This window comes from Hippocampus guttulatus, chromosome 13 (genome assembly GCF_054856545.1).
Source record: "Hippocampus guttulatus isolate MCC_2025c chromosome 13, RoL_Hgut_1.0, whole genome shotgun sequence".
NCBI lineage: Eukaryota > Metazoa > Chordata > Actinopteri > Syngnathiformes > Syngnathidae > Hippocampus > Hippocampus guttulatus.
In genome coordinates this window covers 7,686,028-7,702,751 of record NC_141273.1, presented here as the reverse complement: position 1 = coordinate 7,702,751, position 16,724 = coordinate 7,686,028, and the positions used below count along the sequence as shown (strand labels likewise).

Genomic DNA, 16,724 nt, shown 5'->3' with positions numbered 1-16,724 from the left:
AAAATTATTGCTCTTTGAATATTGCATATACTGTATATATACAATAAACATAATATTTCATTATTGTCCTGTGAAAAAATGTGTATGATTATTAGTGTTCTTTTTTAAAAATGTTTAGACCAATGGGCAGTCCGAAACACGGACAGTGTGTTTTCCACAGAACAATGGTGATTTGTTGATGCTGTTAATGACTTTTTTTACACGCCATATGTATTTCCAAATTAAGTGTATTTATATTTGGCAGCATGGAGGGTTAGCACGTCCGCCTCACACTTCCTGTGTGGAGTTTGTGTGTTCTGCCTGCGTGGGTTTTGTCTGGGTATTCCAGTTTCCTCCCACATGCCAAAAAACATGCACCATAGGTTAATTGGATACTCTAATTTGTCCCTAGGTGTGACTGTGAGAGTGAACGTTTCTTTGTCTGTGTGCCCTGCGACTGGCGGGCAACCAGTTCAGCATGTTGCTCGCCTACTGCCCGAAGACAGCTGGGACGGGTTCCAGCATGCCCGCGACCCTCTTAGTTTCAGCAAAAGGTATAATTTTTTTTTCCTTAAACATCGCAGTTATAAATGACAATGCATGGTAAAATTCATAATCTTGTGAGCATGAGTGGATTAGAAAATGGATGGATGGCTTCCTGTGTAGCGTTTGCATGTTCTCCTTGGGCCTGCATGAGTTTTTTCCGGGTTCTGGTTTCCTTCCACATTCCAAAAACATTCATGGCAGGCTGATTGAACACTCTAAATTGTCCCAAGGTGTGAGTGTGAGCACGGATGGTTGTTCGTCTCTGTGTGCCCTGCGATTGGCTGGCAACCGGTTCAGGGTGTCCCCCGCCGACTGCCCGAAGACGGCTGGGATGGGCTCCAGCACGCCCCGCGTCCCTTGTGAGGATAAAGCGGATCAGAAAATGGATGGATGGATGGATAATTAACATAGTTTGTAAATCGTGTAGTGCTGTGTAAAACTCTATACATTTTCGTTGTTTTGACACGTTCGTGTAGAAAATATATTGAGAGTTGCGCATGCGCCCTACAACTGGAGCGTCAAGTGTGTGTGAATGGTTTATGACAATAAAACGCCATGTCCAGATTGAAAACTTTAATTTGGCCTCAAGTTATTCTTTTCGGGGATTCCATCACCCAGGTCAGATGACTTTAGGAATGGAGCTTCAGTTGTTGATGTTCGTTCGCTGCTATGCTACATGTTGTTAGCTGACTTTGTTTACTTCTTTCAGAATTCCTTTCAAGTGAACGGATGGGGTTCCGGCATCGCCGATAAATTAGCAAGGTCTGTTGCCCTCCACGTTTCTGTACTATCATAGTCGATGTATATTTAGGAGACTAATCGATGGAAATGTGTGTCCAAACAAGACCTGTCGGAATTGTTGTATTATCGTCAAATGTTTTATGCTATGTGTTGTTATTATTTTATGTCACGTTGTGTAAAGCGCTTTGTTACAGCTCCAGTTGTTGTGAAAACGCTATATAAATAAAGATATGTTGTGCGAGCAGGAAGTGTGACGTAGTTAACAGAGGGCTGTCGGGCTACAACTCCAGATGGGGAAGGATTGTTCTTCCCCGAATAGTGCATCAGGACAAGTTGGCCAACATCTCAGCAGTTACTGTCTTCTTTGGAGCCAACGACTGCGCCCTGCAAGGTATACAACTTCTCATTCTGGCTCCTCGTTTACGACGGCACCAACATGCGACGTTGCGATCTAGTTTCCTCAGCGGCGGTGGTATACGCGCCACGACACTGCAATAAAAGTTTATATTTCCAATGCATTTCACATTTTGTTCTGATAACATGATAAACTGTCCACTGTAGTAAGCGCTGTCCCTGAAACGGTTAAATTGAACCTCCTGTAGTGGATGTGCCATTGTAGGACTCACACATTGATATTATTCCCATCTGCATGTAGATAAGAACCCTCAGCAACACGTCCCTCTTCATGAGTACTCAGAGAACCTGAAAGCAATGAGCAGCTACCTGGCGAAGGCCGGGGTCCCTGCAGGCAAGGTCATCTTCATAACCCCTCCTCCTATCCATGAGGCAGCCTGGGAGAAAGAGTGCAAGCTGAAAGGTAGTTTCACATGTACATTGGTGTCTCCACTGAAGCTCATCGAGTGTCTTTGCACCCCAGGCTGTCCTCTCAATCGACTGAACTCTGTGGCGGGTCAGTACGCTCAGGCGTGTGTTCAGGCGGCTACTCAGTGCGGTGTTGATGTCTTGGACTTGTGGACGCTCATGCAGAAAGACGGACAGGTTTGGTGTTATTTCAAAAAAATCCCAGCCACAATCACACGTTGAGAAGTGAATGCATCCAACTAACATATTTGGATCTAATTTCCACAGGACTTCACAGTTTACCTGTCGGATGGTCTCCACCTGTCTGAAAAAGGCAACCAGTTTGTGATGCAGCACCTTTGGAAGCTGCTGGAGAGCAGAGTGGCTCATCTGCCCTTCATCCTGCCCTACTGGGGGGACGTGGACGCCGGGGTCCCTGAGAACAGCCTGCTGTGCGACCAATGAAGAAGAAGATGGACAAGACGACATGAGGACTCATTTGGAAGAGCTTGAACAACATCACATTTTCTGTATGTAATCAAATCATTTATTGGGATGTGCCTAAGTAATGCAAGCAATGGACATGAATAAAAGCATTTCACTGAGTAACAGTTTCACATCCTTTCATTTCATGTCAGCCATGTTGCGGTTTTGGCTTAAACTTAAATAGCAGGCAACAGTGGCAAGACACTGTGACCAGTTTGACACGAGCACACAAAAGAAACGGTAACACAACTTAAAGCACCTCACAGCTTTGCAACAGAATTTCCATTTTCCTGCTTTGCTTTTCATGAGAGGGAATAACAGTCCCAAGAAAGGCACAACAGTATTTTGCAGTCAGGGGTCACACAAAGCAGACTTAAAAAGGAGTCAGTCATGACACAACGCATATGGATGCAGTAATCTTCTGCATGAACGCAGTTAACTATTCACAAATGGTTCTCACCTACTTCAGGTACTCTCTGTATTGTGTACTCTTTATATAGTGACACACGATGGCACAATAGAAGTGTAGTAATTGGTGCCAAGGAAGTACTGTCCCTTAAATTGACACATCTTTGCTGTTTAAAAGTTTTTTATGACCGCTAAAAAGTTAGGATTTGGAATTCATGCGTTTAACCATTAACATATGCAATCTATACAACGTTGAAAGGGGGGCTTAAATTACTGGCTGTTTTTCACTATCCGCAGCAGGACTTGGTCCCTGTCCCCTACAAATAGCGGGGAATTACAGTAAGATGATCATTCAGTGGTTTTGCACACTAAAACGGAGCGGGAATTGTTTCAAAGTGCAACACGGCAACTTGTGGTGAGCAAATACTGTCTAAAATATGTTTGAGGTACAATGACAGAGGAAATGACACTTCAATGGCAGGTGGTTCATCTTGATTGGAGTATAGAAAGTTCTTTGTGAATGTATTTGATATCATTGATAGGTAGCTTTAAGGTCAATGTGCTAATGTGTTAGTTACACAACAACTGGAATCAACACTCTGTCTCTTTGGCGTCAAAGCACTCCTGCCTCTTGAGGCGCCGCCTCTCCCCAGCTGACGGGCTGTGATCGCTCAGATCCTCGTAGGAGGATTTCGTAGCCGACAAGGAGGCTCCTGCGGTTGGGAACTCGTCGGGCCGGAACGCCTCCTCTCCCGGGTGAGAGTCGCTGCTGTTGTCCTCCTGGATGGTGGCCATCCGCAGCCCCCCGCTGCAGTCGTCCTCCGGCGTTGGCACATAGCTCAGACCGGTGGTCAAGTTTGAAACGGTGCTGGCCGCCACCTGGCGGGGCTGCGCAAAGGGCGCGGTCGGGCCGGCGGAGGGGGAAGAGGGAGGCGGAGGAGGCTTGACGATGCGCATGAGCGCCGTCTCCAGGTTGCTCAAGATTTCTTGCTGGAAGGAGACGAAAAGGCGTTGAGGCACATGCAGGTGTCAACTGTGGGGGACCTGAGGTCCATACCGTTTTTGCTCAAATTAGTGTGACATTTTAACTTTATTTCCACCAAGCATCACAGTTTGTCTCAGACCGGGAAGCCCTTTTCTTGGTTAGGACACTGACTGAAAATGAATATAATCAGATTGATTTCTGCATGAAAATGGGTGCTCAGAACATTTTAAGAAGAACTCTACTATCTCATTATTTTTGGTATTGAGTCACCTGAAACATGTAGTCATAACACAACTTCAAAAATAAATCTGTTAAAAATTGGATGTGAGTAATAAATACTAATATAGCTTCCTAGCATTGTGATGTTCGGGTAAACCTGTGCCATCATAAGGAAATCTGCAAAATACAAAATGTCTCATTTATTAATAATGCCCATTTATGAACAGATGGTGTCAGCCCTCTGATGGCCGGTCAGAGGCTTTTGAGTCACAAGTGCACCATGGAAAACAGAACTGAGCTGTACTGCTTGGTGGAAACGCAACTTCTGATCCACATTTTTTTATTTGACAGCCAGGAGGCTCATATCCATCTCAGGTAAAAACCACAATTTCTTTTCCTGTTTCAAAGTGTGTCTCACAGCAACACTGTAGCCCCCTTTACAAGCCCGGGCAAAGCCGGCAGTTCCCTGCTTTTTCCATAAAAACACAATGTGCGAGGAACTGGAGCCGGCAATTTTCCACCTTCAGAGGTTGTACAGAGCCAAAACAGCGGCGGGATGTGCCTATTCGTGCTTAGCCTGGACTGATGAATGGACTATCAATTGGCCCCTTGCAGCTGAAGCCCGAGGGGAGCCATCTTACATTGCCACTGGTCTTGACAAATTGTTATTTATGGATTTATTTAGCTAAAAACACTGTGATAAGGGTGTGTTTTATGCTAGGATCCCTACATGGAGTATAATAGCCTCTCAAAGAATGAATTTCACTGTTTGCATGGACCATTTCGAGTATATGATCACAGTTTCGTGAATGGTAACTTCCAAGTTAGCTGGAGTGGGCGAGTGGCTTCATTTCTCCCGATAGTGAGTATGCGGCTTTGTTAGTCCATTCATATATCAATCACAGTTGTTAGGGCACTTCACAATGCCAGGAGAGCAGTGGAAAGTTCAAACGGAGGTCAACCCCCCCCCCCCCCCCAAAAAAAATGGCCAGCCCCACTTTGCTGGGTTCGTGTGAAAGAGTACATCTAAATCAATTGTAATTTAATTTCAAACCTATTATTAAATTTTCAAAATTTGTTTTCGTAAAAACTAGCAACATTTCATTGGAACTGTTCAAAACTCTGCATTCCGGTGCAGTGTTTTTTTTTTGAAGACTAAATTGTCTGAGGCTTGTGGGTGTCAGTGCTTGTCTCTGGGTGTTCTGTTATTGGCTGGCGACCAGTCTTTGGTGTATCTCACCGTCTTCATTGTTTATGTCTTGTGACCTGTTGTAACTGTCATATGCTTGTGCAGGAGTTTTTTGCCTCACTCAAATTATCCTCAAATGAGGGTAGTTCGAGCGTGGGGTTTTTTTTCTCCCCCTGTCCCTCCCTTGTTTCTTTCTGACTTTCGGGTTGAGTGAACGCTGGCGCGTTTTGGCTGCCGCTGCTCAACCCGTATTGTTTTGTGTTTTTTGTTATTGTAAAGTGTCCTTGGGTGTCTTGAAAGGCGCTTATAAATAAAATCTATTATTATTATTATTATTATCTTCCCTCAACTCACAGTCTGTCAAACCACATTTCAAAATTCAATTTATCAGTAGACCAAACATCTTGTATTAAAAAGACAAATTCTGATTAATGTCCACAGTATTATTGCTGGATCTGTGTAAAAGAGGCTCAAGTGTCCTGTGAGGAATGTTACCAATCGAACCCCCCTTGCCCTCCCCAAACAACAAACTAATGGCCATTGTGCAAAAAGAAACGAAAAACAAAAAGGGGTAAAAGACAGGAAGTGAATAAAATAATAAAATTACCCTGATCTGCTCCTCGCAGATGCAAACAGAAAATGTGGACACACACTGCATCTGATCTTACAGACGACAACAAGTCTCTTTTTGAGTACTCCCGAGCCACAATCTTGCATTCTTGAGGTAATTTCTGATCGAATGGCGTGCGGAATGTCCTCGCGGCGACTTTGTGGGCGATCAGCGATTACGTCAAGGAGTAAAGGAGTGCGGGAGTATCCCAAACGCGGGCCCACAGACCATGCATCATCATCATCACCATCATCACCATCATTGACTCGATGGCAACGCAACACCAAGCCATGGCACACGCACTCACCTATGGCTGGAGCTCTACTACAAACCTCCAGCGTCTGCTGCAGTTCCAATAAGAAAAGGCCAAGAGTGACAGAAAGGTCATTGAAAGACCACACGGAGCGACAGACCCACCGCTAACTTCCAACTTTTGAACACAATTGTGAATGTGCCTCGGGACTCAAGACAAACGTCAAGGTGAAAGCCTTTCCAGTTATCGTCCAGGTTACTGCATCCTACCAGCAAGTGTGAAAGAAACATCTGCAAAATCCAATGCAAGAGCTGTATCAAAAGACATTTGGGGTTGACTGACAACCGTTATAAGAACTGAGTGCATTTTGGTTCCTGAGGTAGGTTTAAAAGGTGAAGGAAAATAATAAGTGGAAAATAGAAATATGAGGCAGCCCGTGGATCAGTAGGATGTTTGGTTTATATAGGCATTTTGATTTTGACTACTGGTTTGATTTGACCAAATAACTAAATTAAGCTTTCTACATAATGAAAGTACTTGAGAATCCACATATGGATCAGGATATCATCATGTCATATTGTATGACACACCCTTCTCACATAACAAACATCAATAAAACATGGGCAGTGTCTACAGGGGCAGTTGCTGTTATTATTGTTGTTCCTTTTTAACCGTTCGACAAATTTTGATACAGCTCTCATATTGAGTGTCCGGGGAATCTATTGAAAAGTTCGGTGTGTGTTTCTTACGGTTAGACTGATGGAACTGACCGGAACCAAAGGAAAAACATCTCCCATGCTCACCAAAGATTTCTTCAAAAGGCACTTTCAAAATGCACACGGGGAACTTGTAAGCGATAATGCACTTACATTCAGAGGGCAGTACAGCGACATAGTGTTCTCCTCATACTGCTGGTCGAGTTTCTTGTCCTGTAAGAGAACAGCAACATGACAATAAGGTTAAATATTTTTACAATTCAAAGCCACTTGGCAGAATGAAAGTTAGGTTCTTACCACGCAGTGTACGAGAATACTAAGAGGGATCCAGAAGATGAGCGAGAACACAATAACAGAGCCCACAATGTTATCTGCCAGAAACTTCCCTGATGGGGAGACAAATAAATTAACTATGCAAAGTTTTGGCGGTTCCATGTGGGTTGTGTGACATCAAGCACGTACCAAAAGTGTTGATGTCCAGTTTGTCAATGAAGTCCCAGAGACGCTCGATTACATCCTGCACCTGCTTCATGCACTTCCCCTGCAGAAACATCAGCATCACCTTAAAATCCAATCAGAAGGTGACAATGTCTCGTCTGGAGCTCACATTTCCACACTCACGTTCTCGTCACAGAAGCCCACAGTGCAAGGTTTCCCTTTACGTAGAAAAAGGAAACTGCCATCCAATAGGACGAAGGGGGCGCAGGTGCCACCTTTTGTCCGGCAGCACACTTTGCAGGAATCCTCTGTTGCTGTATATAGGAGAGCGAAAAAACTCATCACTTTTTTTTTTCTTGTGTAAAAAAAGAAAACACAAGACAGCAGGTTTGTTGCGTATGCGGCATTGGATACCATTGCAGGCACAGGACTGAAGGTTCTGCACAGCCTCACAGAACGGGTTGCACTCTCCATTGCGGCACCGGCCGTTGTCCACGCAAAGCGAGTCGTCAATGGCATTTTCAGGGGGAGGACACTCACTGCTGTTGCCTGGAAGTAAAACACAGTTGTATGACGACTTTGAAATGTTTTGCTCCCTTGAAGGTCAAAAACCTTAAGGCTTGGAACACTTGGCATTTGGCCACCATTTTTGTGTACCGGTAATCATTGGAGGAGATGATTGCTAGTAGTCATGCCTATGACTGAGCAGTGTTGGTTTGGTTAAGGCATTAACCAAACTAGCTTCCATATGATTGCCACTTGTGGAGTGTTGTGTGTTATTATTATTTCATCTTAATAATTGAATGTACGTTACATTGATCTGCGATTGGCTGGCAACCGGTTCAGGGTGTCTCCCGCCTACTGCCTGAAGACAGCTGGCACCCCCCGCGACCCTAGTGAGGATTAAGCGGTTCGGAAAATGAATGAATCAATGTTACATTGATGATTAGAGAAATATTGCGTGTCCTTTTCATTCAGCAGATAAGAGAGCGTTGAAGGATATATTATATATTTTTGAAAAATATAGCATAGTCTTTTTAATCTCTCAAAGTGAAATTCAACTCACTTTGCTGGATATTTTCTGTTGTTCACCACATATGGCAATGGAGATGACAGAGTGAGCGGGTTGCACTCAAACAGGCATCCCTCCAACAACTAGTTGTCATTTTATATTTGCATGTAGCGGGACTAGAACAGCAATCTTCCGGTTCCAGGAGACCAACTTCAAGCCCAACCGCCAACCCTTAATGAATGAATGTTTAGACTGGTTAATTTCTGCTTGCTGGTATGATTATTTATAAGGTTCCTTTCGACTTTTCATAATTCAGTTTGGAATTTGGAACAAATGATTGCTAATTGAACAGGTATCAAGAGTGACTCAATGCTGATGACGTATGTAAACAAATATGCATGCAAATGACCAGCTATATGAGTCTGGAACAAGAAAATACTGTGTCCAGTTAACTTATCGAACGATAAATTGCTATAATAATGATCATGATAGGCCTACTTAGAAGTACCACTGAGCGCCTTTTTAATGGATTCATGTCAGATTCAGTTGATTGTGTCTGCTTGACCAGCAGGGGGCGCATAACTACCTGTGCAGGAGGCAATGCCCTTACACGTGGCACTGATGGGCTCTTGACACCTTTTTCCTGCCTGCTCAAACTTGCAGTTTCTGCAACACGGGCTGTTTCTGTCACTGTGAGAAAAAAATTCAGTGCGTGTGTTCAGACAGTGAAGACTATCCACAAAAATCCACTGTCAAATATTTAGAGTGCGAGTGGGGTGAACAGGTTTAAAAGGAATAAAGTGTATTATTGTTTAGACTAGTATAATGTCAGATTTCATACCTGCACTGGGAACCTAATTTGAATTTGCAGCTAGACGAGCAGCAAGCGTCGTCGTTGAGGTGCAGCAAGCCGGGGTCGCACTCCTCCCCTTCCTCCACTCGGGAGTTCCCACACACGTTGCTGTTCCTTTCCTTGAAGCACATGGGAGCTTTGTAACGCAGTGACTTTCCTATGGAGATCTTGCTGCATTTGGAGAAACGCTGAAGAGGAGACATTGAAGGGGTTAAATCTGTCTGCAAGTGGCGCAGCCATAGCAGTCCAATTAGAATAACTTTTCAGATATAACTTATTAAATCACGAGCACAAAAATGTGCACTTTGTTTTGTTTAGACTGTTTTCGTGCATTCTCAATAAATATTGAGAATAATTTTTGGAAAGCCAAAGTGGAGGCCAGTTTGCTGTTAATACATACTGTATAAGTGAAAGGGGTAATTTCAAACTGGCCTCAAGTTTTGCCACTCTGGTCGGGCGTCATCCAAGCTGAGATTTTACACCTGCTAAACAATATTAGCCTGAGGTGTCTAGCAATACATGAAGAAAAGAAGCAGCGGTATGATGTAGGTACCTTGTTGTTGACATGGTCTCCGCTCACAGCAATTGGGTACATGACAAACTTCCCCCCTTGGTCATCACTGGGAGCACAATATGGAATGTTGTCCGGATCGTGCTCGGCTCCGAAGTTATGGCCCAGCTCATGAGTGGTCACCAAATCTGCCTCCTGATGGAACAAGTAGGTCCTTGTATCTTGAACAAATTCACAAGCATTTAAAACAAAGCTGAGAGCTGAAAGTTTACTTCCAGAAGCTTCTTGACATCGCAAAACCACCTTCCCTGGCATGTTACATACAGCAACATACTGTGTTTCTGGGATAGGAATTAAGCAGCAATATCCCCCTATTTTTATCCATCCCAGGGGGCGGCCATTCTGCCATTTGCTATAGACTAAAAATGACATCACAGGTGCTCAGGCAACGACCAATCATGGGTAAGCGTGCAAACGTTATTATCGGTTGAACGTTTCTTATGGGTGACCTTCACCTTTGTCAGGATTGTTTTGCCATAATTCTTGGTGCTGGTCAAGCCGGTGTTGAGGTAACTGGGCTTCTTGGCAGACAGAGACGGATAATAAGCTAGAAAAGCAAAAAAAAAGAAATAATAAAGAGTTCAGTATTTATCCTACTTCCACATATCCAGTACATAAAGCATCTCTACACCCTTCATATTAAATAGAAACAGGCTACAGGCAGCACCAGAAGAATGCCATGTTAACCTATGTTAATAAGGCAGGCTTTTTTAAAACAGGGCCATTGACCTTACGTTTGGGGCAGAGGCCGCCCATGGCCAGAGGTTTGGAGGGGGCCACATAGGCGAGGCCCAGGGTGCCTTCGTCAAAATCCTGGTAGGTGAACAGGTGGGCCAGGCACACAGAAGACGCGTTGTCAGCTATGTCTGAGCTGAATTGCTGGAGACAATTTGAGAATGACTTAATTATTTGAGGTACTGTGGCTGAGGTTGTATTGGTTTTTTTTCATTGCTTTCTCCCCACCGACCTCCAGAAGTTTCTTGACATCCCAAACCACCTTCCCTCGCACAGGGCTGTTCTCCATGTTGTAGTGGACCCAGCCAGTGCTAGCACGACCAGGAGGAGGTTTAGTGGGCTCTTTGTGGATGATCATCTTAGAATAGACCCAAACAAACACACACACACACACAAAAAAAAAAATCATAAAACGACATCCCACCAGCCTGGCGAGACTATGCAAACTCCACAGAGAAAGGCAGTAAATCAGATTTGAACCACCAACCTCAAAAACTGTAAGTCAATCAACCTCAAAAACTGTAAGTCAATCGCAATGACTGACAGGAAAGTCAAAACATCACGTACATTTTATGTCCTTTAAACCATAAAAAAAAACCTTGGTGGAATGGCGGCCAAAGGTTCTTCACATTGGGGTGAACGAGAAATTATTTGGTGTGGGTGAATGAATGCATATCTTTTCAGTGAGAAAAGGCTGGTCACAGTACAATAAACAGTGTGCCCATTCATTCGCAACACCAGTGGAACAAACTTAATGAGCCGCACACAAAAGCTTTCAGTTCCTCTTAATGTATGTCTCAACGAGGGCACCAGTCAGTCACTTCCTGCAGTGACACAGCAAAAAGTGAAGTCTCTTTGGTGACACCGTAGTGTACTACACAAACCTGATGTATTTGCACCCCGTAGCCTTTGAAGTCTTCGTTCCATGTTGTATTTCGATAAATGTCATCGACTCGATCGATCAGCTCAATCTGCAGCAAGAAAAACATAACAAGGAAATATTGCAACACACAAACTCTACATTTTATTAGCCAAACAAAGCTTTTGGTTTTCAGTTCCTGACCAGGTAATTGAGTGTGACGCTTTCTTGTCTGCGGCCCATGTGTTGAAAGAAACGGTAATCGGCGACCAGCAACAGAGGGCAGGTGTTCTTCTTGGGGTCGTGCACTTGGCGCTTTTCTCTCTGATGAATATCTGCAAAGTGAAAGGTGCAGCTTTAAAACAAACAGAAAGAGCAACTGACGTGTTCACTGTCATATTCAGACAAACATCAGTACGGGGTTGGCTGGCAAGGGGATAAATACACAACAATACACCCTTGAAGTAAACAATGATGTCATGTTCAACTACTTCACTTTCAGCTTTCTCAGGGAGCTCTTCAAGACAGAGCAAACAGAAATTTGAATGCATCACACTGAGCATCATGCTTCATATTAAGAAGTGAAACTTATTACTCGAAGGCAAGCAACACTGGATAGGGTACTGTGAAAGAGCACCACTTTTAACGACGTACAACCACGACAGTTCTCAAATTGTGAAATAAACACTGCTCCGACAAGTGTCAATCAAGGTCAGGATACAGACGAGCAAGTGTTGGGATTTGAATCCAGTATCTCCTGACAGTAAGCGATGCACTCACTCGAGATGTGGGCGTACGCTCTGCGTCCTTGCACAATAAGCAGTGGGAAACACAGGGACAACTCTTCTCATTAGCTAGCTAGAATCTCCATCAATTTGAAAACCTCCTGCAGTACAAACTTCACCTCAACCGGGAGGACTGCATTTTCTACAAATCAGCGGCAGGCAGTGTCCACAGGCGTACAACTAACCGTTATTCATGCTTTACATTTTGGAAGCGGCACAGTAATTTGACATAATCATTCCTAAGCACAATAGTGGATCTGCATAGATGTGTTTTTTTTTTAAGTGATAGCACAAAGAATTTGACACCCACACCGCTTTGTCTAACTATGAGAACCTCCTCCAGCATAGACATTTGTTTTCCTCCTACGCTCCCCCCACCCCCCGTTCTTTTCCGAACCAATTTACATCATCTCCGAGCAACAACCACTCAAATATTTCATCTTTCTTTGTACATTTCAGATGACAAATACGAGAGAGACGTAAAAGGAGACACACCGTTATTCTTGTCCGTCACCTCGGGCTCGTCCCAAGCTGCCTTGGTGGCCTCAGGTAGCAGGTCCTTGGCGTGAATGTAACCACACACTTTTGGAGAGGCTATGCGGCTCAGATTCCGAATGTCTTCCGAGCGATATACCAGCAACCTGCCATCATCGTCAGTGCTGTCTGTAAACCTCCATAAGGGCTGCGAAAAATGAACAAAACGGTAGAATTAAAGAATTGTGGACAATATTTTAAAGACATTAAAAACTGCACTTGGGTGAATACTGTATAAATGATCAATACGGCACAGCGGATGCTCTAATTTGAAAGTCTCCCAAAGAGGTACAATTTGAAATGTGACCCAAATGTTCAGCAATATACACGCATTAAATCACTGTAATGCATGGATGGCATCACCCAAACCTTCAAGTATTTCACGACTTGGATTATGTGTGTTTTGATTTGTTACTTTTACTTTTTTTTTTGCAAAGCCGGTGATGGCAACTGAACTGAAAATCTGCGGTGAACTCTGTCAGATGGGGAAAATAATTTCCAAATGCAAACAAATGTGAGATCCACAAGCATCATGAACTGGACTTTGTTCGACCTTGGAGGTCCTATTGCATAATGTATTAGAAATTGGTCCCTGTTGTCCTCTCTCTGAAATAAGAGCAAAAGCAGGCAACAACAGAGTGATGTGAACTAATTTATTAACAATGCATAAAAGCTCACTTCATACAATATGCAAACCTGTCTCCATACCTCTACATTGTACTCTGCTTCATCACTTAGAATGTGAGCTGAAAACTCATCTCCATCAATGTGTGCCTGCACACGAGAATTCTCTTCACCTAAAAACAAAAAGAGCAGAAGATTTGGCAAAAATGTTCACATAAAAAATAACCACAGCGCCATGATCTGATTGTAGATGCTTGTTCACACCGATAAATACAGACAAAACAATGAGACCACAAAATAAAAGTGAAAAAAATCAATGAACTGAAAATGTGATGATACATATTTTGACAATACAGTATCCAAACTGGTCAACAGTTAAAGCTAAATATACAGGTGATGGAACTCACCGACCACATGCCCCGTGAAGTAGTTCTGACGCCGAAGGTTGAAGTTTTCCTCTCTTCCGAGTTTATCGACAAACACAGCTTGGAAGTTGTCAGTGAAAAGGTCTGTGTTGGTGGTCAAGTACAGCTTGAAATGTCTGGAGAGAACACACAAAGGAAAAACAAAAAAAAACTAATTACAAACGCCTCCCATTTCCAGATGGCACCTCTGAGGGAATGCTGGGGGGTGGGGATAGGTGGTGATGATCAGGGCCCATAAAATTGGTAAATTCCAGAGATGGGCATTCCGTCCCCGGGACGGAACAGTCTGTCCGTCCTGCACGGACGCCCATTTTTGGGACGTAGGACGAGAGTTTTTTTTAAAAGGGCGGGATAAGCAAGGACAGAAGTGGGTTTTCATCCGCATACTGAAAATAAGGTTTGGTAGGCAGGCGTATACGCGATAAACAAGTCAATGTTTGCATGTGAGACACCCGCACATTTTTCAATGTTTGGCATTGTGTAATGTTGCAAGACATGTCATGTCATTTGTATTTTATGGATGCTGTGATTCTCTCGTGAAGTGACATCATCTTTGTAGTGAGCGCCTCTTGGAAGAGGAAAATACCTTAAAATCCCTAATACTGCCACGCATCTTTTTGGAATCTGGGAGGAAACCGGAGTACCGGGAGAAAACTCACGCAGCCACGGGGAGAACATGCAAACTCCACATAGGAAGGCTGGAGCCGGAATTGCTGACGTGCGTGCTAACCAGTCCACAACGGGCTGTATCTTACAAAAAGTCCTCTAAAAAAACAACAGGCTTTATAGAAGATTTAATTTTGGAAAAAAAATGTACCGTAATTAGGAGGACACTGTTATGTACTGTACGTTCTTAAAAAAATACATGAAATTGAAAAACTACATTCCTGTTAGCCATTTAATTACATTTTACAGGATGCAGATACAAGCTCATTGAACACTCGAAATTGTCCCAAGGTGTGAGTGTGAGCGCAGGTGGTTGTTCGTCTGTGTGTGCCCTGCGATTGAATGGCAACCGATTCAGGGTGTCCCCTGCCTACTGCCCAAAGACAGCTGGGATAGGCTCCAGCACCCCCGTGACCCTTGTGAGGATAAAGCAGATCGGAAAATGGATGGATGGAGGATGTAGATAGAAGTATTCTGAATGTAATGCTCCTTCAATCCCAGCAGGATGCCCGTTTAGCGTGTCCCGAAGTACAACCATGAGTCTGAAAAATCCTGAACAGGTGCAGGGGTTGGGGTGTTGCTGTGAATCACTCCGGGGGCGGGGTGTCAGCGCCCCATTGCCCGAACCCTTTCACACCCTGGTTGGGATAACCTCCAACTCCTCTCTGACCTTGAACAGCGTAAGTGGTCCACATGTGAAAATGGAATTCAAATTCTACCAAACTTATTTTCTGGAAATATTACTGTACTTTAATTAACCAAAGTATTTCTTTCAGATGCTTCAAGTACTCCAAGTATGGTTATGTACAATACAAAAAAATCTCAATCTAACAAGTATATAATTAGAAGAATTCCAAGCTACTTTTTTTCCCCCATAAAACAACACAAATCCTAAAATAAAATGACAACAGTGAGAGACAAATGATGGAGTTTGAATACTCCTTGTGCACCTCTGCAAAGCTCTGAAGCTGACCAGGCGCTCCAGGTGAGACGGGGTGTGCACGTCCCTCTTCCTCACAGAATGCAACTGAAGGTCTGACACTGGCAGAATCTCAAAATCAGCTAGAATGGAATTAAGTGCATCTGAAAGACAAGGCGAAACCAGTCAGGAATAAGTAGATAATAGCTTTTATGAATAAGAACAACAGAGCATCTTATTCCTGAGAAAAACACAGCTGTCACGCCACAAGCTCGTGCTTGTTAGCAACTACAACAAAACTAATATCTTTCAAAAAAATTGAATCAGAATTAAGGCAGGTATATGAAAAGTAAGATTAAGTCGCCATTATGAGCGCCGTTATTTTTTTTTTATCAACCACACAATGACTAGCTTAAAAAAAGAGAGCAATATTTACCAATTTCTGCGTTAGCTTCGCTGTTTTCTTCAACCGTAAGTCTTGATTTAAAAGCGCCACTCGAGCTAAAATGAGCCAGGAAAACAAATAAGCACATGCTCCACATGGTGAAACAACGTTGAAAACAAATATCACAGAGACACCGACATTGTCACAAAGTTAACCAGCCCGTCGGGGAAGCTAGCGGGCGCAAAGTGGAAGTTGACAGAGCGACAACTTCCGCTCCGAGTGTCATCAAGGAATTCATCACGCAACGTCATCCAGCGAGCCTTTTTCCGTACCAAAGCGGGTCATCCGCCTATCGGGGAACATTTTAACAGTACTGTACTCCATGTTATTTGTCACCAATCGACTGATTAGTAGAACACTGTAAACATTTCTTTTTATTATTAGAATAATTAAAGCTGCTCAACGGTTTTTTTTCTAAATATTTGAATTTGAAAGACATACACACACACACACACACACAGTCATATCTATCTACAGTATAAATCCAGTGATATTTATCTATATATCCAGCATCCACACACACAGTAAATGTTAATCTTTTAAAAATCTGTCAAAAACACACAGTAAATGATAATCTTTTTTAAATCGGTCAAAAATACATTAGGTACACATAAACCCAACTCTGATTATATATATATATATACACACAGGTATATATTATATATATACATATACTGTATTTGTTATTGACCAGTGTAATTTTCTATGATCATGACATGAGGTTGGCATAGAAAAAAAAAACTTATCACTAAACACCTCAGAAACAAACAAATCCCGGGGACCCCTCCCCATTTTGTACACATGATTGTCTCATTATTTTCTTAAGAGTACTCTTCAGTTCATTGAAGATTAGTCAAAATTGTCCAGAAAAGCGGACGAGTGGTCTTCCATGTGTTCTGACTGAATGCAAACCAGTCGAAGATTT

The 16,724-nt window shown here is 43.2% G+C and overlaps 2 protein-coding genes across 5 annotated transcripts; one reads left to right on the top strand and one right to left on the bottom strand.

Annotated features, from left to right (window-relative positions):
• Window positions 1-914: 914 nt before the first annotated feature.
• iah1 (isoamyl acetate hydrolyzing esterase 1 (putative)) lies at window positions 915-2,676 on the top strand. Of its 2 annotated transcripts, none has more exons than XM_086127547.1 (6): window positions 915-1,143; window positions 1,235-1,287; window positions 1,557-1,657; window positions 1,922-2,083; window positions 2,144-2,265; window positions 2,356-2,676. In XM_086127547.1, the coding sequence occupies exons 1-6, from the start codon at window positions 1,081-1,083 to the stop codon at window positions 2,530-2,532; spliced, it is 678 nt and encodes a 225-aa protein (XP_085983673.1). In that variant the 5' UTR covers window positions 915-1,080; the 3' UTR covers window positions 2,533-2,676. The 2 variants fall into 2 exon arrangements, with proteins under 2 accessions (XP_085983673.1, XP_085983672.1); XM_086127546.1 differs by having other exon boundaries at window positions 918-1,143; window positions 1,512-1,657.
• adam17a (ADAM metallopeptidase domain 17a) lies at window positions 2,601-16,002 on the bottom strand. Of its 3 annotated transcripts, XM_086127542.1 has the most exons (20): window positions 15,791-16,002; window positions 15,386-15,518; window positions 13,752-13,885; window positions 13,429-13,517; window positions 12,682-12,868; window positions 11,606-11,736; window positions 11,427-11,513; window positions 10,775-10,900; window positions 10,542-10,686; window positions 10,263-10,354; window positions 9,790-9,942; window positions 9,225-9,424; window positions 8,970-9,073; window positions 7,786-7,920; window positions 7,555-7,685; window positions 7,396-7,474; window positions 7,231-7,319; window positions 7,087-7,146; window positions 6,272-6,308; window positions 2,601-3,951 (listed from the first exon to the last, which is right to left on the bottom strand). In XM_086127542.1, exons 1-20 carry the CDS (start codon window positions 15,894-15,896, stop codon window positions 3,575-3,577), a joined length of 2,595 nt encoding a protein of 864 aa, XP_085983668.1. In that variant the 5' UTR covers window positions 15,897-16,002; the 3' UTR covers window positions 2,601-3,574. The 3 variants fall into 3 exon arrangements, with proteins under 3 accessions (XP_085983668.1, XP_085983669.1, XP_085983670.1); XM_086127543.1 differs by lacking the exon at window positions 6,272-6,308; XM_086127544.1 differs by lacking the exons at window positions 2,601-3,951; window positions 6,272-6,308 and adding an exon at window positions 6,315-6,507.
• Window positions 16,003-16,724: the final 722 nt, after the last annotated feature.